At 39.6% G+C, this 22,133-nt stretch overlaps 1 protein-coding gene across 3 annotated transcripts in view; it reads right to left on the minus strand.

The window, feature by feature from the left end:
* loxl3b (lysyl oxidase-like 3b) overlaps window positions 1–21,805 on the minus strand; it is a 38,812-nt gene extending 17,007 nt beyond the window's left edge. For 2 of the 3 annotated variants that reach the window (XM_008278944.1, XM_008278947.1), the window contains exons 1-6: window positions 21,553–21,805; window positions 16,265–16,609; window positions 14,165–14,328; window positions 11,500–11,717; window positions 2,458–2,665; window positions 2,087–2,267 (exon numbers count right to left, since the gene is read on the minus strand). In XM_008278944.1, coding sequence (XP_008277166.1) covers window positions 2,087–2,267; window positions 2,458–2,665; window positions 11,500–11,717; window positions 14,165–14,328; window positions 16,265–16,601 — 1,108 coding nt within the window. In that variant the 5' untranslated portion in view covers window positions 16,602–16,609; window positions 21,553–21,805. Of the gene's footprint in view, window positions 1–2,086; window positions 2,268–2,457; window positions 2,666–11,499; window positions 11,718–14,164; window positions 14,329–16,264; window positions 16,610–20,380; window positions 20,440–21,552 lie in introns of those variants that run through there. The other variant, XM_008278945.1, reaches the window with a different exon arrangement.
* Window positions 21,806–22,133: the final 328 nt, after the last annotated feature.

Below are 22,133 nucleotides of genomic sequence, written 5' to 3' on the forward strand. Positions count from 1 at the left end.
CAAGCAAGGAAGTTCTGTGAGTGTATGTGTGAGTTCTTAAGGACAAGCTACCAGGAGTTTTGTTCTTATATTATCAAAAATATATATATTTCAGAATACAGCTCGCCATTTTTTAATCAATCCCATTCTGTGAGGTCGTCCTCCGTACTTTTAAACCACGAGTGTCTGGCATTGAGTTTTACAGGCCCAATCATCGCTATCTTGAATCTGATTTAGCATCATCCATGTGGAGGCCAAGTGGCTCAGACACACGCTGGACCCATAAAAACCGACCGCCTCATTGTCATGTGAAATGGTCCATAGCCGAGCTGGAATAACACGGACAGTTCTATGCTGTAAAATTGCCTGAACGCCGCTTAGGAATCAAAAATACACACAGAAAAGATCAATTTAACGAACTCTATGGGAGGATTATTATCAGGAATGTGGCCTTGAATTTGTAGAAAGAAATTAGTCACAGATGGAGTTCAGACACTAAGATTTGGCAAATGTTGCAGCAGCTCGATCAGAGAGTGCAGCGTAGAAGTTGGAGTGTTGTTTGGTTTTTACAGAAAATGTTCAGTGTCTGCTGTCTGTCTTCATGCACAGCATTCCTTAACTTATTAAAAAGCCCCAAAACGAGGACTCCATGTAGGAATGTTAAGGGCAGATTATCAGCTCTGTTGGTTAAAGAGATGACCTGAGAGATTAGAGGGGCAGAAGATTGACAGCTGCTGACTGAAGTCCTCACTGAAGACAGTTTGAAACACATCCTGCTTCAGAAGGATTGAACGCACAGAGCTCATTCTCTGTTTTATAAAACAGAGATTATGTGGCGAGAAAATCTAGTAAAAGCTTAGAAATATTGCAGATTTTAAACATACAGTTTACTCTTCTGTGTGGGCTCATGTCTTTTTTTAAACTGATATTTAGCTACATCAAATCTCATTAGGTCTCACACACTTCAAGCTTTATTTATTTTTTTTATCTAACAACAATTTTACAGAAGGAAAATCACTGGTTGAGTTAAGCATGGTGGGTGGAGTGTCATTATATGGTCACACATTGTACAGGAACAAATTAGTATTTGTAAAAGTGCAGGTTTTTGATGTGGACATTACCCATTAACCTTTACACAAAACTACCATTTGTAATAAATACTTAATATACATATTTTTTCTTTCAAATAAGGGGAAAATGGTATAATTTGGGGGTCAAACATTGCAAAACAACAAATTTCCATTTGTAAAAATGCTGAGTGTTTTTTTAATGGTTAACGTGTCAATTAATACTTTTATTTTTGTGATTTTACTAGATACAGTTTGTAACAGAACATCTATAAAATCTCAGTAAATTGTTCAAAAATGAATTTTTAAAATTGTTTGTCATTTTCTTTTAGATGGTAAAGTTTTAGATGCTTTGTAGCGTACAGAATGGAGCGCTGACCATACGTTGAAAAACAAAAGTTTTTGGACCTCCTCTTAAACATCTGTCTCACTGGAGTTCTAGCTGATGTCACAAAGCTGAAATGTGCATTTCACTAAATATACATTTTGACAAACCAAATCAGCCAATTAATTAGGCATGCTAGATGTTAGCTGGTTGTCAACCCACGATTTTATTAAATTAACTCTATGAATTAACACCAAAGTATGAGCTATGGACTTGTGCATCTTAAAAAGTATGAGGACACTTCAAAAAGTCCTCAGCCTCATCAGAAAACCACACAGCAGAAAAACTGTTACTGCATTATTTTTCAACATAGTCTCCTTTAACTTCTATCCCTTCACAGATGAAGGTCACATCTTGAGGGTCCAGATATTTCTCAACAGCATGAAAGACTTCATTATCACTCTGATATCAGTCTGGGAAACAGATAGTAGTCGGACGGTGCAGGTTTGGTGATTAAGGTTTGTGAGGCAGCCAGCTCCAAGCGTTCCTCACCTTTGATTGCTCCAAACATTTGAGTTTTTGTGGACACTGATATAAGGCTTTCTTGTATACAGTTATACCCCAAAATAGGAGTTAGGCCTCTTGTTTCCAGGTGAAGCCAAGAACTTCTTAAGCACCCTTGTATACTTGTTTTTCCAGACTAATCTTTCCTCACCTTGTCCCAAACGTCCGCCGGTCAGAGCCTCCTTGGCGCTGCCGAAGCCGAGCTCCCTGCAGACGACGCTGGCCGACAGCAGGTTCCAGCGGTCGTCGCACACCGTCCCCCATTCGTTGTCCTTCAGAACCTCGACTCGGCCCTCGCCCACCCTGGCACCTCCCTTCAACCTCACGTTGCTCTAAACAACAAGGAGACAGCATGAGTCCACACTGAAGCAGGTTTGTCTTCTGAGCAGCCTGGTATCTACAGTTCCATCTAACCGGGTAATTACACTGCCTACATAGCGCTAATAAGGCTAAACATCTGTGTATTTAGGCTATCTACATCTCAATTTGTGTGCAACTTTCATTCCTCAAAAATTACTTTACCGAAATTTTAAGTTTCTTTTTCAAACCGCTGTTTTGCATGAAGAGCGGCCCCGGCATGCAGCTGACCACGGCCGGCATGCCGCCGCTGCAGGCCGACGTGGCGTTGGGCTTGCTGAACTCCAGGGGGCAGGCGGCCAGGTGGACCTCGGTGCCCAAACAGGCCACAGAGTGAACGTGGAAGTAGTTCTTCTGGCGCTCCAAGTACAACCTGAAGGCGGCAGAGACATGGGATGAATGCCTGCGTTGTGTTTACAGTCAGACAGAGAAAATTAGAGGCCAGACATCGAGCTTTCAAGTAATACATTAAAATATTTCAAACCAAAATGACCACATGAGGGAAAGAGTGAATGAACAGAACAGTTTCTCAAAATGCTCACAAACATGCCTGTCATGGTTATAAGAGTCAGGTTAACATGAAAATACTACACCATGAAATATACATTTTTAGATCTGTGGCATGAAAAGTGTAACCTGGAGAACTATACAATAAAGGCAGTGCTACACATTTTAGTTCAAAGCTTCATAATCTATAATACCGTTGGATCCTAGCTATATTATTCCATGAGTTTGGTTAATCTAGATAATTAATAACACTGTAGAGTCTCAGCTTTAATGTATTATAATCAGATAAAGCAGCATTTTATTTAATTTTTATAGCGTTTAATCAATAATATGCAAATTATTGAGGTAAAATCACATCATTAATGACAGTATAGCTTCTTAACCCCAATATTCAAACTTCTTAGGTTAATTTCTTAATGCTAAACATAATCTTTTAATCTGTAAAGCACTTTGACGCAATGGTGTTTGTCTAAAATATGCCATATACAAAATATTGACTAGAATTTACTTAAAATTTTTGGAAACACACATTATTCTTTTTCTTGTTGAGAGCTAAATGAGAGGATGGATACCAAATCAATGTCTGTATGGCAGATATGAAGCTACAGCTAGTTAGCTTAGATCAGTAAAATGGTCAAAAACAGCTACAAATCTACCTACCAGTGCCTCTAAAGTCAACTATTCTGTTAATAAAAATATGTTTATATTCCTATGATACAGTTTTTTTTTTGTCAAATATGTACAAAATCTTAAATGTAAAAATAAAAACATAGCAAGAAACTGTTGAGTCTCTGCCTTAAAGTGGTGAATCACTGTTATATGTTTGTGTAGATTAACTAAATGAGATTTAAAATGTTCATTGGTAAGCTTTAGAGGCAGATTTTGTAACCACATTTATTCATTTATTAACATATATTTGCTCTACACATGTGAGTCTTGTCTAATTCTTGGCAAGTAAGCGAAAAAGAAAAGCTCCTCTTTTAACATTTTTACAGCAAACTGCTCTTTGTAATCAAAAATCCTGGACAACATGCATCATATAAGCACATAAATGGGGTATAAACAGGTTTAGGTTTATGTTTTTTGTGTGAAAATCACTGAGCAGCAACTCGACAAGTCGCCACATGTGCAGGGCAGGTGGTCACACTGCAGAGGCTGGACGTGGCTCAGACAATAAGCTTTCCTATTCTCTGGAACATCCAACATTTTTTGGCTAATCCTCCCCCCCTCTGACTTTATCAGTTTAAATGACATCTAGTTCGTGGAGGCAGCATGTGTGTGGGTCTTTTTCAGACAGCTTAAAGTTACCCGCTGAACTGTTTGTCCTCAGATTACCTTTTGCCAGGGCTGCTCTGTTTAGACTTAGAGCTAGCTTTAGCTTTGGATGCCTGCCTGCAAGGTAAACATGGGTGAGACTGCACAGTTAGGAGGAGAAAACGAGGTGACAAAGTGAAAAATCACAGTGACAAAGGGTTACACGATGCAATCATTACGTTAAAACTGCAGTCACACTGTTCAGAAGGATGTGTCCGGATTCAACACGGCTGTTAAATATGCGTCTCTACACGTGATATTTTGCAGAATGAAACAATCTAATCTTCTTGGAGGTAGTTTTACTATAAAGTTCCAGGTTGTTAAGCAGAAACAGATTAGCTGAAGCAGACACATCCTTCTTAAATGCACTGAAATAAACACAAATATGACACAAAAGCAAATTCACTAACAAAAATACACCACATGGCCAAAAGTATGTGGACACGTTTTCATTCCTTTTTTGGTCACAGTGTCCATATATCTTTGGCCATGTCACATGTAAAGCACAGTCAGTGTCACGTAGTTAGTACAAACTGTGCTAAAATGTGGACCTCAGGTTAGAACATTGACATCGTATGGCACTGCTTTATGTTTGGAACGGATGGGCGTGAAGTATAGATGTGTCAGGACCCAGATGTTCTGATAATTAAAGCACGATGATCATATAACAGAGAACACGTGCCCCGTGCTTGCAGGTTTTTTAGCTGTTTCTCGGCAGAGTGGTAAAACTTTAAATGTTTTGGTCCTCTGATCAAGACCTGGATCAGCTAGAATCTGCAAATTCTGCTATTTAGAATTAAAGTGTGTTTTGTTTCAGTTATTAAACTTCCTTTAGTGATGAAATATTTAAACAAATTTTTAAAAGTTGAGTCAAGTGATGATTTTTCTTATTGTCAACATCCCATGAAAAAGAAAAAAATTAACAATGAATGTATTTTTTTTAATATTTAAATCCTCATATATTGTCGAAAAATGACTGTAAACACCAATCGCATCTAGTCAAACTGCTAAACTTGCTGCTGTACAGTTTTTCCAGTTCTACTGTGAGAAACCTTGGAGTTGTTTTTGACCAAACAACTCACGAGGACGGCCTTCTTTCATCTGAGCAACATCGTCATAATCAGGAACATCTTGTCTCAGAGTGATGCTGAAAAACTAGTTAATGCATTTGTGTAACTCCTTATTGTCAGGATGTCTCCAGAACTCTCTTGAAAACCTTTAGCTGATCTGAAATATTAGCTTCTCTTCATCAGCTCCATGTCAAAGAGAAATCTTTTTCCTCCATCTTATCTTTAAGGTCTTATTGTATTATATCATCCTACCAGAGCTCTTCATTCTCAGACTGCAGGTTTATTTGTGGTTCCCAGAGTTTCCAGAATCAGAATAGGAGGCAGAACCTTTAGTTATCAGGCTCCCGTTTGTGTTCAGTTTGCTGCCCCTCTACTTTTATTTTAGACTTAAAACGTTCCTTTTCATTGAGGCTAACAGTTAGAGCTGCTCAGATGATCTCTTCGTTATACTGCTAAAGGCCTCGGCTGCTCCTCTGTTTCACGCTCCATATATTTATAAGTCAGCATTGCATTTTCCTTTACTTTAGTTTGGTGTTTTGTTCTCTCTGCAGGTATCTCTGACGCCTCACCAACCTCCACAAGCTTCACTGTTCTCTTTGTTTGTCTAATTTCTCTCTACTGTACTTCTGTCTCTTCCCTCACCACAACCGATCGAGGCAGATGACCGTCTTCCCTGAGCCTGGTTCTGCCGGAGGTTTTTGTTTTTTTCTTTCCACTGCTGGTAAAGTGCTGCTCAAAGGGAATCGTAACAACAATATAAATTTAAAGGTCTTGACCTCAGTATGTGAAGTGTCCAGAGATAACTTATGTTGTGAATTGGTGCTTTAAAAATAAAATAGAGTTCCTTTTCAGTCAAGCAATCACCATCTGATCACATGAAAATAGTCAACAACAAATTCAATAGTTTTTCCTTTGAGTTACGTTTACAGGAACACATAGTTGACCTTTTAAAAACAAACTTTGGTGAGCATTAGTCTAAATCTATTTTTAACATCCTATGTTTCGTCAATCTCTCGTAAAGCATTTTGAACTGCTTTTGATTTGTTTAATTGCTGATTGACTGATTGCAGATGTGTATGTTTAATAGGGAACAAAGAGGACAGATGGGACATGGAGGCCTTCCATCGCTGATTTTGATCTTTTCATGGGATTTGTCAACTTTAAGAAAGAATACAGAAATTTTAATTGTCATTCAGTAACTTTTTTTTTCACAGGATCTTCAAACCACAGTCATCTGTTAAGCTTCATAACACAAGAAAATATTTATATTGATAGCTAATCACTGTAAGAATTCATTTTAATTTCTTTAAAGGTGCCAAATTAGTGCAATATTCCAACTTTAGGCAATTATAACATGAACACTCGGAGTCCAACGTGGCAAACTCCACCCATCTGGCACTCTGAGGCGACTAAAACAAACACTGTGAATTATTTGCAGATTTTAGCAGACACAGATCGTATCTTGACATATGGACTCTGGAGTCTTTCAGTTCAAGAACCCAGCATGAAAATGTACTGACCTCCTCCAAAAGAGCAAAAAGCGTGCCATAAAGAGGAATGGGATTTCCAGCTGTCACGTTAGTTTAAAAGAGCTAATGTGTGAGGAAACTTGACACTGCACAGATTGACAACGTTGTCCTATCAATTAGGTGTTTGATAAACAGCTATTAATCATGTGAAGAGTTAGTTTGTTGAGTGAACACACACAGAATTGTATGAGTTGGAAAGTTCAAGTAAAGCACTTTTGATTAGGTGTCAATCTGTGCCATGTCGGTAGAAATGTTATAAAAAGAAAGAAAACAAAGAAAAGTTAACCTTCCACGTCAGGCAACTTTGAGTTTAACAAGGATACAATAGAAATCTACAACCCATTCACATGCTGCACATCATAACAATATGATATCTAAAGAGTAGGGGAAAGGTTAACTAGCTAGAAACAGGAGCTAAATGGTTATTTTCTACCCCAACAGGAAACCCACTGTCGAAAACTACACCGAACAGACGGAGGCGGACGGTGGGTTTTCCCGCGACAGTGTACCTTCCACCGGCTGAAACATTAACCTTTGGCTTGGAGACCTTCTCGGCTGCTCGCTTTTTCAGACGTCTGCAAACAGTGAAGCGGCCAGATTCCATCACACACGGCAGAGAAACTACACGTAAACGCACACTTAACCCCGGCTGCATATAAACACACGTACAGTGTCTCTGGGCTGCACACACACACACACACACACACGTGTTTAAGACGATGAAGGGTCGGTGGTGAATAACATTTCTGACATTCCTCAAGCATCCAAAAATATCACGTTACAGACTTCAGGCCACCAGAGTGCACGGAGTTCGGTGCAGTGGTGGTCATTGTTACTGCATCAATGAGCGTCCAGTCAGAGGCGATGCTGTTTCTGAAGCCGACAAAATACATCAGATTTCTCTACATGCTGGTTTTTAAGTTGGATAAATGTTCAAATTAGATTTTTAATTTATGATTTTGGTGTACAACAATTGTACAAACAAGATAACGGACTTAAAGTGATAATTGTGTTTCCTTTTAGTCACAGTGGTGCACCCTCTAAACAAAACAGTCACAAAGCGTTAAACCGTTCACCTGCTGATGAGGAAGGCGAGTCAGGTTTACAGAACAGGTTACTTTCACCAAACTGATGATAAACCCGAGGGGTGCACTGTAAAGTAAGTTTGACATAGCCAGGATTTTGCTGTGTTAGCTGGCTCAACAAAACCTAAAACGCAAATCTGAGATAGTCGGTATGATGACATGAAACTTTCTTTTTTAACCAGGATTTTTTCATCAGACTCTGAGTGCACCATTAAATGGAACGCTTGAGGCATCATTTGACTCTTTTTCACACAAAATCTACCAACGACGTGCTTCCTACTTCAATCAAGGTTCAATCAGGTTGTTGTAATTAACAGCCATGAAGAATATAATAAGTTTACTGATGCAAGAGAGGAGGTACAAAATTGTTAATCTTGTAAGTTAATGACTCATAAGCGGCTACTTATTTCTAACATGACACATTAAAGCCTGGAAACTGTAAACTTCACCCATTTAAACATGATATTAAACAAGTGCATTTAGGTGTTTTGACCAAATCAAAGTGAAATAAACGTAATACATTTGCATATTCTCTGTGATAAATAGCAGAGTTTAGGTGTGCAGCATCAGTTACCATGGTGATGCAGCAGGTTAAAGGAGAGTCACCTTTACGACATTCAAAACTATAAATTTAGGCTCAGCATAACTCACTAATCCACGCTCTCGTTTCGTCATACACGGCTTCGCTTAGCGTAAGAGGAACTGCAGCACTCAGCCGTTAGCCAATGATGGGAAATGTAGGGAAAGTACTGTCAACAAGGTTCAAAAGTTCAAAAAATAAATTATATTTCCTAAATCAAAATAAGTTATCATGTTGCATAATGTAAATACTATCAAAAATAGTCCTGATTATGATTTATGCTATATTTCAGTCGGGCTGATTACTTGAGGATGATGATTTTTTTTCTCACAAAACAAGCAACTGGCAAGTAAAGTCTTAGTATGAGCTTACGTTGCATGTATCTAAAGTTATTAACATCGCACTTAATGACTGTACTCGACAAACTTTAAAACATAGATGACATGTATGAATTTACAAAGTCAGATCTTTCTGGATGTGTCTCCAGACTTGGATGAGTTTATAAATGCCGCTCTTTATACATGTACCTTATTTATATACAGAATCGCTGCATGAGCTCATAAAGATTGATCTGTTTTTCAACACATCTTTTTCAATCTTGGACGAGCTACATGAGTTTGCTCATGTTGCTCTTTTGGGACGTATATTTTTGAAGCGTTGACAGTTTGAAGTGAAGTAAAACCAAAGCTCGGATTAAAGTTCTGCTCCATCGAGAGGCGATCGATCTGTTTCTTTACGGTCCGGTGTGCCGGCTGGCCTCCCTCCAGCCGCTGTTGTCTGTGCATTATGTGAGCGACCACCACCCCTTCTCCCGACCCCAGACTATTCCCCGGAGCCTCGGCTTTCACACACGTCTGAGAGAAAACACACATTTCCCCTCGCGCTACTGTGAACCATCCACGGGGCACGAATAAAACGACCTCAAATGGAGCGCAGCCAGGAATGTGTGCAGTCATACTGGATGGACGAACTGGGGAAAGAATACGAAGGCCTGAGACCCCGGCAATGAAATCACTGTTCTCATGTAACACAGCAGGGTCTGTTCAATCCAGGGTTAAAAACCGTGAATACAGCAGGTCTTAGTTTTGATCCAATTATGAAATACGACTTCTTGTTGCCCAAATGTACAAATTAAACCATAAATGCTTAACCAAATGTGTTGCCTATATATTTTTTCCTGATAATTGCTTCAGTGCAGATGTGAAAACACAAACTGTACTTTTCATTTCTGCAGGCGGTCAACAAACTCGTCAACTTCTTCTGCTAAAGTAATGAACAGATGCTGAGAAGATGAAATATGTGACCCGACCGAGACACACACAAAAGCATGTCTTTCCTGTTTATCCAAAGGAAAAACAAAAACACACTCGCATGGAAGAAATCAGACAGAATCAGAGGCTCATGCAAACATTTCAGCTTTTGTCCCGTGGAGTTGCAGCTCTGGCAGACGGCGGAGAAAGTCCGCACACATTCCCCCTCTCATAACCACAGTAAACAGCAGTTGCTATAATGTCCAGTCTTTACAGAACAAAGATTAAGATCGTGCTTGTGGTTTGGTCAGAGTGTTGCCACTCTGTTTTACAGCCTGAAACCGTGGGAATGTCAGGAGGCTGCAGCAAACCTCTCATCCTGAATGAATGAGCAGGTTGCAGCCGCTGTCCTGAGCAGTTTAACTCCCACTGTGGGTACTGGAAAACTAACCCTTCACGTTTTACTGTATACTGGTTTCATGTAATAAAAAGGCTGCCTGTTTGTTGCTCCAGTCTGACATTTTGGGAAACACACTTATTGGCTTTGTTGCAGAGAGTGAGATGAGAAGTTGGCACCATTTTCATATTTCTTTCTTAACCCTCTGAACCTCAAAACCCACCGGTGGTTTTAAAAAAAACATGCTGTTCTTTGAAAAATCACCACAATTACATCATTTATCAAAGCCAGAGACTGTAAAAAAGGAAAGAATCAACTTTCTAGTGGTTCAACTTGAACTAATCATGTTTGACACGCAGGTCTGTCGGAAAATCAACCAAATTTGAGCTTATAATGGTGATGTTTGATCAAAATGACTTTATTAGAAATGTCCCACTTACAAATTCACCAAAAATTATTCATTTACACGAATTAGATTCAGTAAAAGTGAAAAAAAAATCTGCTCTCTTCAGCGCAACTGAGAAGTTATTCGTGACTCAGCTGTGACCAAGAGCCATGCGATAAAAAGTCAGACTTTTTGGCTGAACTGCAACTGCATTTAAACAGAGCAGATTGGAAACTAATATGGAAAAAAAAATAAAAATTAAGTAGTAAATCATTGATAGCATATAAGACACCACATTTCCAAGTGTTTGTAGCACCTGTGGGCCCTGGAAAATGTTGTGTATGATGAGTCCAGGTTTTTTTAAATGTTTGTAATCAAACTTTCATTTTTAAAAATTATCCATGGCACTTTACCTTTCTTATACCGCTTTCTGAGTTCTCTTTACTTCTAGTCATGGTTGTTCTGTTCCCATCGAGGTGCAGGACTTTAATGGCAGTGAAAAATAAGCCCACAGTGAGTACAAATGTGACAGGAGCAAAAAACGCCCACAAACAGCTTCAGAGAGTTAAAAATGAAGCTGCAGCCAGTTAGCACAGCTTAATATAAATACAGTTAACAGAGGGGAACTGCCAGCTTTGTTGCGGCTACATTCGACTAACTGTGGTATTACACCTTAATGTTTTTGATAAAATAAGTTAACAAGCTGCTGTACAAACACAAGATCGGCATCAGCTGTCTCATCTATAACTTGGCAAGAAAGCAAATTTCTCAAAATGTCAAACAAAACCTTAATGTAGCGTTGAAGATGAACGTTGGTCTGTTGTTGCTCAATGAGGAAATACAGATTTTTCATTTTTTGTCAGTATAGTTTTGGTGTCAGATGTGCAGACGTAAACAGTAGAAGACTTTCTTTTTTGTACTTTAGTTTCACCTGTTTTAAATAACCGCTTCATGTTTGATGTGATTAAAAAAAAGTTATTATCTTAAGACCAGTTGTATAATTTCTAGGTCCTAAGGTTCAAATTTGTCTTTGCCACCTGCAGCTTTAACCTCCAGAATCAGGATTTAACGGTCAACGTGGTTCACTCACTTGTAGAAGTTCTTGTTGACCTTCCTCTCGTGTGGGAATCCCAGCATGCCGCAGACCACCCGAGTGTTTTTGATCGTCCATCCGATGTCGCAGATCTGAGCCCAGCCGTCTTTGAACTTCACCTCCACCACACCCTCCGTGATGGGCATCTTCTTTTTGGCCATAGCAACCACCGGCCGGAGTCGCACCTCCTCTATTTTATTCTCATCGACTTGGGCCTGGAAGAACAAGAACATTTAACAACTGTATCTGTTTATGAAGGACTTCATTAATGATTATTAGCACATAAATTCATTGTGAGTTGAAAAACTAAACTGTTTAGGAAACTATATTAGATAACAATTCAATTTATCTCTTTAATGTAAAGCTTTCTGTTTGTTTTCTATAACTTACGGATTTGTTTTGAGTCATTTACTTCATGAAGTGAATCAAATATCGTTTCAGAAAACAAAAGAGCAGAAACACCCAAACAGTTTTCCTTGTATTCACACTGACACATCCATGTGCTCACTCATGCACATGTCTTCAGGTCTCCTCAATGAGAAGAACAGACTACACTGTGAGTCATGGCTACACCAGAGAGTAATTTCAGCTCTAATCTTCTCCCTAACAGCTCATGAGCGGTAAATGTGACTATCTCTGATTGCCAGCTTTGCATTGACTCACTTCCGCTCTGGTTTATTTGGAAAAAAAAAAAGGGCTGTGGTCTCAGATTAAAGTCTGGACGCCACATTTGACCGAGTCTCTACTCACAGCAAACAGAAAGAGGGAAGAGTAGTTTTGCATCTGAGAGTCCACCCACTTATTCTTATGAAGCTTTTGGTTTTTTTCGTATAATCCCTCTGTGTAACAAGGACACGTCATCCAGTCTTTCAAGCTGTTTCCAGAGATCTCACTAGACGAGTCACCACACTAACCTTGTTCACCTCGGACCTTTCAGTCGAGCAAACATGCAACATCAAAGAGTGCAAATGGAAAATAGCGACCAGCTGGAAACAGAACAGACAGCACCTTGTCTAACTGTGTTTCCTTAGAGTAAGGTTCAAAATAACCTCAGTTCTTTATTTATCTAAAGAGGGCACAAGTTTTTCAAAAAACTCAGCTTTTAAGTCATTCAGCTACATCTATCTCCACATTTCTGCAACTTATTATCATCTTGCTAAATATAAGACTTATTTGTACTTCTTTAAACAAGTTGTCTTGGGCAGAGCTAAGCCCAGGATGCAGTGATGGTGCCCCTGCAAAATAGGAATGGGCGAATTGTTTGGCTGGAACACATGCATGCAGAGAGGCACACACTGTCATTAAAATGGCTGGCTCACTGTAAAAACAAGCTTGGATGCTTGAAGTTTTCAGCAGGTAGGTTGCTGCTCGGAGGTTGTTGCTTTACATAATAAATACACTGTGAAAGTGGTTGTGCACAAACAGCAGAAGGCGAGGAGAAAGGCAGGCTTACACTGAAACTATACATCTGGTGATGCAGACGACTGTCTACTTAATCCCAGCTGAGTCCTCAAGTACCTTTAAATAGCACAACAGGGTGCCATTATTATGATTAAACAGAGCATCATTTACATTAAGATGATTTCTCAGGAGCTTTTATGAAGAGAAGTGCTGCGTAGTACTTATGACTAGAATAAAACTGAAGACAGATTTCTGGGTGCAATACGCTCAATCAGGCATGTCATCAAGCTGTCGAAGTATGACCACATACAAGACACAAATACAAGTCACAATACTTTTACACGGCTGGATCAGAAACTGATTCATGCCACGTTTAGACAACAACATTTTTGCGGTTTAAGCATGTGTTATATTGGGTATATGATGATAAATTCTAGCGGTGACTTGGCTCAGAAACTTGGTGGAATAGGAGCTCAACCAGTCATGAAGTTCACTACTTTAAACATAGGTGAATATGAAGTAGGTGCCACAGTCACTCCAGCATCTTTTTCCCTGTGCAGGTCGGTGCTTTGTGTTTTTATAGGTAACCATGAAACCACTACAGAGCAGTTCAATGTAAAAAGTATCATTGCTTTAAAGTACTATGTCATTTTTAGCACACAACGCTGTGAAAACTGCATCCAAAACCCAAAAGGCGATGTGTGTTTACTGGAAATACACAGATCATGTTGAACAGTGTAATTAAACTACTGCACTTTCTAGTTCACCAAAGAATCGCTGCCAGGTGTTTATCGCTATACAATTGGAGGAAATGTCAGGAAAACAAAAACTATCTGGAAGCACTTTGGCTAATTGGAAACACGAGTTTGTTTGTGTTTTTGGCTGAACTCTCGCTTTAAGATTTGCCCGTATTACTCAGCTATATCTGACTGGAGCCTCTAACTCCTAACTCATTTCCAGTTTCAAGAGATTTAAACCAGTGGCACTACTTCACCTCGGGGCAGTGCACTTGGAGGAGCTGCAGCTTTCAGCAGGTTCAGACACATGGTATAGAGCACAGCTAATCAGCAGCATATGTGAGGCAACTACAGGTGGAGTTGCATGGAGGCGTAAAATGCCTTCCATGTGGGTTAAACCTTATAGACTCTGTCGGCTGTGGAGCAGTACAAGTGTTTATGAACTTATAAACGCTTCTTAATCAGCATCAGCGTCACCGCAGTAAAATTACAAGATCTCTCTTAAATGTATTTTAGTAACTTACATCAATAACGTTGGAGTCCACAAAGCCGGGAATCCTCTCGTCTTTGCACACGACGCCGGCGTCTTCGTCGTGGGTGCAGTCGCTGTTGCCCCAGCCGCGAGACTTGCATAGCTCGATGCTCTTCTCACCTCCGCCGCACATCACGTTGTCGAGCCATATTTTTCCTGCACGGACAGCAGACCGTCAGTGAGGCTGCAGCACACATCCAGGCCTGTGGAGAGCAGTCGGTCCAGGCCTGGAAGTCACACCTGGTTGCTTGTAACGCACCCTGCTGCACTGGAAAACTAACGGCAGCAAGTTCTCAACGACCTGAAAAAACCCCACTGTGATCCAGTCTGTTTCAAATTCCTATTAATTATTATTTTACAAAACTAAAATGGGTTTCTAACTTTACAAAATTAACATCTACTTTTTTTGTAGTTTTGAGGCAGCTGGGATGGCTTGAACATGAAATCAGATGGTCTTTAAGTTGGTTAAATATTGTGACTAAGGCTAAAATATTTGGGGGAAATATGTAATTGTGATTTTCTTGGACAGATATTGCAAATTTGATTTGTGTCATGATTTTTTAAAGTCAAGCTTTAGCTGAACAGCCACTGTGTCATAGATTTTAAACTGAACACATGATTGATGATATGAATTTGTAAAACTATTTGAACTGTGAAATCGATTAATTGTTCTGCCCCTAACTGTGACATAATCTAATAAGAATTTTTGTAAAGATTTGTCAAGACTAATCATGATATAAAATGCACAAAACTACAAGTCAACATGCACACTGATTGCTCCGTAAGGCTGAGCTACCTGCGAACACCAACTTCATGACATACTCGCAACATGCTGATGTTTAACATTTACCACATTCACCATCAGTTTGGCATGTTAGCATGCTGACTTCTGCTAGTTAGTGCTAAACTAGTCTTGGATAGGCGTAGTGCAGAATGGTCTGACTGCACCTCATTATCATTCTGCTTTAGGGAACAAAGTGCTCTGGCTTGTTTGTGTTTCTTTAAACCAATCACATTCATCTTGGGCAGTGCTCAGTAGGTAGCAACGGTGCTCCTGCAAAGTTGGGAATTGTTTTGGTGGATCATTTGCATGCAAGGAAGCGAGCACTTTGATTAAAATGACTCATTTATGGGAAAAAAACAAGCAGAGCAGCCTAATGGTACAAATAAAATCTTTGAAAAAGCTTGACATGTTAGCATGTAGACTGCTGCTTAGAGGTTTTTTGTTTTGTTTTTGTTTAAACAGTAGCACACAGGTAACAGAAGAGGAGGTGAATCGCACAAAAAATGCGAGGCAGAAACAGTAGGCAGCCTACATCCAGTGACGCAGATGAGTACTAAACACATGCTTTTACCCAAAAACTTGACTCAAAGAGTGGGACTGAACAATCATTCTGTACAGGTTGCTTTTACAATACAGTCAAAATGTAAATCTGATGATGATGTGCTACAATAAAAAGAAGATTCATCCTGAAGGGGACAGGACTATCTGTGCAATAGTACTTAAAAATCAATTAAACGCTTGTGAAGACGTTTCATAAAATAAGATAAGATAAGAGATGCCTTTATTTATCTCACAGTGGAGAAATTCACGTTGTTGTTAGCAGCATTAAACACAGAGATACACACATACGAGACAGAAAAAAATGTACATATAAATATAAGAAATAGTGCAAACAAAAGAGAATAGTGCAAACAGAAAATACAAAAAATGTCAAAATCATGGACGTAAGGAAAAGTCTGGGGTCACCAAAGTCAGTAGTGGTTGCGCTGTGAGGGTCATGAAAACTACATTTTGTGGAAATTCAAATAGTAGTTGTTGAGATATAAGCTCAGCCTTGAACTGTGCTGCTAGAATAACTAAGTATTCACTAACAATGGACACTTGGAACAGAGTTAAAGTGGGGACTGCCAAGTACAACTACTAAGGTTTCAGCTGTCTAAATATTAATTTGGCACACATTTCTGTCGGCAACGTCTAATTTCCGAACATTTTAATATCCCCAGTGTGTGTGCCTATTTCAACCAGCCATTTGGAACTGTATGAATCCCCAAAATGCAGACCACACCGTGTATTAAACCTGGAACTCACCTTGGCCTTTTCCGTACTTAGCGCTGTGGGTCCATCCCGTGGCCGAGACAAAGCCCATCTGGCGGCAGAGCACGTGTGCGTTGGCTATGGAGAAGTCGTCGTCGCAGATGGTTCCCCACTCGCCCTTGTAGAACAGCTCTATCCGGCCCTCGTTGTGCTTTCGAGGGTATCCGGCCAGCCTGACCTTTAGCCGCTCGGTCTGGGGCTGAGGGGATGTGGAGGGAGGCGGCGAGGGAGTCGGCGTGGCTGCGTTTGACGGTGTGGTCTGGGTTAAACAGCAGGGCCACCACAACACAAACAGGAGGCCGAACGCTAACCGCTGTCTGGACTTCTCCATTATTTCAGCTGCACATAGAGAAAAGACAAGTCTGAGGACACATCTATAAATAGGAAGACTGTCTCAAGTTGGCAATAAATTAAAGCATATTTGGCCTTTTTTAGGTTGACTTCTAGAGAAATAATTATCAGTTTAGGATGCAAACAACTTATGAAGTGTTTGTATTGTAATGACTGAGTGAAGGGCTGCAAGGTGGCGCAGTTGGTAACACAGTGCAGTGTGGGTTCTCTCCAGGTTCTCCGGCTTCCTCCCACACAGTCCACAAACATGTTGAGGTTAATTGGTGATTCTAAATTTTCCATAGGTGTGAATGTGAGTGTGCTTGGTTGTCTGTCTCTAAGTGTAGCCCTGTGATAGACTGGTGACCTGTCCAGGGTGTCCCCTGCCTTCACCCTGAGTCAGCTGGAATAGACTCCAGCCCCCCACGACCCTAGTGAGGATTAAGAGGTGTATAGATAATGGATGGATGACTGAGTGAAATTGAGACAAACAGTCAAGAAGGTGGGGAAGGATATGGCAAATATATACCTGAAAATATCATCAAACAACAACAACATATTAAGTTAAACAATATCATATTTATCTTTTTGCAAGCAAAAATGATGTGACCCCCATATATTGTCTACAGAACCAGTTTCTTATGATGCTTATTAGTGTGCGCTAAAAATGTGCAAAAAATAACTTTGCTCATTTAGCTTCAGGACAGTTTTACATACTCTCATAAAGCAAGTCAGCTTATGTCATAAAATCTAACTATCCCTCAAGAATCAAGAGTTTTTATTTGCCACATGCTTTTACAGTCTGTGCAGTGATACAATAGAAGACTAGAAAAAAGTCACAATGCCATAAATAATAATGAGGTAGAGATATTAATGCTGGATAGAGTATATTTTCCTAAAGATATGTGCTCTTACTGCACTTTCACTGAGCTCAAATCTCACTCTAGTGTGATTTCAAGGCAAAAATTTGACCCTTCAGGTGTCACATTTCCAATTTTGCTCCTTTGAGGGTCTGTAAACACCCCTGTCTTCATGTACAGAGCTGTAATAGCCTGTAGAATATTCTGACACCTGTAGAAGTGGATTCTCATCAGCCACAGCAGTGACGTTTAAAGCACATTATACACAAACCATTCGCGTATTTTCAAAATAAACCAAGAAAGCTCACGCGGAGGAGCTGAAAATATGCCGGGCATATGGAGGTATGATTGATGTAACAGCGTCGAGTTGCTGCAGAGGTTTGATTCGAACCATCTGGTGGCTGCTGACTGGATGTGTGTGGAGGGATAAGAGGGAACATTTAAACCATCGGGCTGATCACAAAGGCTCCGTGAAGGTTCATATGTCTGAAATAACAGCCGCTCTTTACAGTTTTATTTACATTTGGTTGCTTTCTGTGCAGGATTTTTAATTGTCTTTGCGCCGTTTTGAACACACAGCACATTTTTCCTCTGGGTTAATATTTTTGGATACAAAAAGCCAGATTTTCCCTATAAAACGTGAACCTTTCTGTACAGCTCTGGTATGCGGAGGACACTGCATAGGCCTGCTATTGATAACTGCAGGGCTGCTCTCCGTCTTAGCTTTTAGCGAGCGGGGGGGCTGTTCCATCCACAGACACAAATACAGTAGTGTGATGTGTTTGTACAGAAACCACAAACTTAAAGGTGCCCACTGCAAAACATGGTCCGAGACTGACTGCATGGTCTGAGTCCAGTTTCACGCTGTATGGAAGGACACGCATGTTTACGTAAAGACTCGGTGAGCCTGAGCTGCAACAGGCAGAGACGCTGTACCTGAAGTCACATAACGTTCTGCGTCTTGAACCTTATTCAAACTGTTTTTTTTCCCGTCTCAATTCAACTGGTAGGAGAGATTAAGATCAAAAACAAGTTGCTTATTTGCAAAAGAACAGAACATTCCCTGCTAACATACGCTGAGCATATGATGTGTTCTATTAAATGCTCAGATACACAATCCATCTCATATTGCTGCTGACACAAGAGGGTGTTCTGGTAAATAAACTGAATGATAACTCACACTGGAAAGAAAAAAAATCTATGCAGAATCTCATAAAAATACAAATAAAATATTCATCGCTCATTTCCTCAACCTTCAAAATTGCATCAAATACATCCCACGATGACGGGATATAGATATTTAATCTAAAGGAAGTTTTACTTGTTATTTTGGTTTCTGTCTTCTTTACTTATGCCCAAACTACATTGTGACATAAGCAGGCATACTTCCAGCTGCTATGGTAGATCCTGACATGATTTAAACAAGCGCTCATGAATCACTACTTTGCTGGAATGACTCGCAGCAGCAAAGTATGCAGTTACACAATATTTTAAAGAAAGAGCGAAGGTTAAACTGTAGACATGTTTTATCAGATCACTCTCACTTTGATTGGAAGCAACAGGCTGCAGTCTCCTCTCTGTTCATGAATAAATTCAACTCTGCTAAAATTACTAAGTAAAGGTTTTTAAAATATCAAATTTCAAAACATTTAATTTTTACTCTTAACATCCATCATAATATTCAGACCGCTTCCTGATTTGACTTTCATATGCTGTTAAAAAATAAAAATTTAACAGTTCTTTAATTTTTTTCAAGAAATGTATTGATATTTTACAGAATATAATAAAATAACTAAATATACATGTTAACCAATGAAAACTACCAAAAATTGCACATTATGTTGACATTAGAAAATCGCTTTTTAAAAATATAAATGCTAATTTGTGTTTTTTAGTATTTTACAGTAAAACTACTATATGTTTTATTGTAATTAAATCAGCAAAAAATATTGTTATATTACAGATATTTGTTGTTATTTGAGAGAAAACTGTTTATATTAAAGATTAAATATGATAATACTTTTGTTTTTTTTACTGTTTTATAGATTTTTTTCCAGATGTTAAAATACAGATGATATCTAGTAAAAAAAGAAAAAAAAAGGTGATGGTAAAAAAAAAAATAATTAAAAAAGGCCCAAACAGTTAATAATGTCCACATAAAAAAATCTGTATTTTTACAGTAATTTATTTTACAATGCGTGACTGCAAAATGACACTTTTTATTTATTAACTTAAATCTGTATTTTACATTATTTTGCAGGTATTTGCTTGTATTTTAAAAAGTTTTTCCTGTTTTTATTGTTGTAATGCTCCACTCTATTTTAACATAATTTTTCTGGAACACTTGTTGCCAAAATTTTTAATTAAAAAAAAAAATAAAAAAAAATTGAATTATCTTTTTTTTTTTTTTAACACTGCAAAGATGGATCATTACCAACATTTTCAGTGTGCTCACTCATAAAGCAGATCTCTTGTGTGGCTGGACTTTATTGCGGCAAAGTCATCATGTCTTCAGATCTCAGATGTACATTTGGATCGTCCAGTGCAATCATAAATGATGGAGATGACACCCAAAAGTATGAAAATGAGTTCCAAGCTGAATTAAACTGAATTATCCTGCAAGGGAGGCCAACACACAGCAGCCAGGCAGTGGGCAAGTGAGTGTAGTGATACTTTAACTAAAGAACAAAATAATGAGACAATAAGTTGACCAAGTAAATAAACAAAATTTCAAATGCCAGGAATATTAAAACGCTATCGTGATTTTTTTGTAATAAGGAACCTCCATGACACCAGGCACCACATATGTGCCTGTAACTGATTCTAACAAAAGACCAATGCCTACGTTCTGACTCCTAATTCAAACCGAGCCTGTCTCTTTCTCTCACACAACTGTTTCTCTTCCTCTGTCAGCCCTCACCATTCCAATGTGCTCATGGATCAGGTCTTGTGAAAGGCTCAAATCAACCAGGCAGCAGTTCCCCTTGGATCAGCACGCCGCTCTGCCTCCACACACTGAGCTGTTGAAACACTTTGGGTCATCACAAAAATCTTACACCGCTCGCACACATTCCCACGAAAAAACAGGCTCGTCTCTAATTGCTAAATCAGTACCAGAGATCCGCACCGTGCTGTGCCGGGCTGGGCTGTGCTTTGTGCACTGAAATAAACTGGCAGAGGAAAGCTCCCTGGGCTACGACAAGAGAGGACCTCCCTGCCTTGTTGCTGCATGTTGTTGACCTCAGAGGAACTTTGGTGAAACTTTATCCCTAAAAGAGTCAACACGAGCCACATCACAGGGAGGCGGATGACGGACGGCAGATGAAACCAGAGATGAGGGACGAGATGGATTTCTGAGATAGGAGCTGCTCAAAGTGGAAATATGTGGCGGTTGAACGTTTCCTAGAAGTTCCCAGAGAGTGGACGCTGGGTTCGTTGGCTTTCTGGTTCCGTAAAAGGACCCAGATGCCAATTTTTAGCACCATTTTTGCTAAAGGACTCGTATTATTAGGAATTACTTTTGGATTAGGCCCATTTATTAACATGTAACTTGTAAAATAAAGTTATTACTCCATTGTTCTTATAAATAGCTAACTGATGCATTAACAAACATACTTGCAACTTCTTTACCATCCATGATTAAGACTATGGCACCAGTTGACCAGATCCCAGTAGGTGGTTCCCACATCGGCACATCACCCCATTAACCTGGAGGACTCCTCTGAATGCACAGACTCCTTTTTCCATGTCACTATTTATCTTTCCTGCTGCAACATTCCTCACATTTTCTAATCTTCTGCAAACTAAAAGCGGCCTGAGAAGCAGCACACTCCACCAATCTGAGCTCATAAAGATGCAGATACAGCTGGGTTGTATATGAAGGGACTCTCAAGCATCACTTTTGCTGCACAGAGATCTCAAAGTAGCACCAAAATGCAGTTTATGATAAGTATTTGAAACATCCATACTGCTGCCTTCGAACAGTTTAGGGAGATTTAGTGCGAACTTATCTTGCAAAGAATTTGAGTTTTGCAGCTACAGCATGATTTCAAACTGAATTTTTAGACAATAAAAGTTATTTTTTTTTCTTACCTTATAATGCCAATGAGAGGAGGTTGTAACGGTTCCACTGGAGAAGGGAGGGGATCTTAATTTTTGATGATCCAAAACTTCATAAAAAAAGAAAAGAGGTTAATAAATATCCCAGTTCTTGCGCTAAATCATCTCCTCCATCAAACGCGGTGTCCAATTTGCGGGGCAACGGTCCACCCAGCAGCCAATTACTCCTTTCGGCGTTATTGTCCGTAAATTGCCAGCTGTACAGCCTCGGTGAGGAGGAGGAGGAGGAGGAGGCTGCAGGACCGGAGGGGGCTGGATTTATTCCCTGGAAAGACACTAACTCTTTCATGGATGGCCGTCTTGCCTTACGAAACGCCAAAAAACGTGAATTTCGCTCGTTTCACGCGACGCCTACGTGCCTGGTGAAGCGCACGCACGTGTCCGCGCGAGATTTACAACCAAAACTGTGCGAGCGCGCTCAGGAGTCTGCGCCTTCAAGACTCCGCAAACGGTGTGTGCGCTTCTTCATAACACGCTTTATTTAGACAGCTGTTACCCGACAAAGAGCCCCTATAATATTTGTAGAAATACACATTTTGAGTGATAATCCGTCT

Source organism: Stegastes partitus, unplaced genomic scaffold (genome assembly GCF_000690725.1).
Source record: "Stegastes partitus isolate 25-593 unplaced genomic scaffold, Stegastes_partitus-1.0.2 Scaffold139, whole genome shotgun sequence".
Taxonomy (NCBI): Eukaryota; Metazoa; Chordata; class Actinopteri; family Pomacentridae; genus Stegastes; species Stegastes partitus.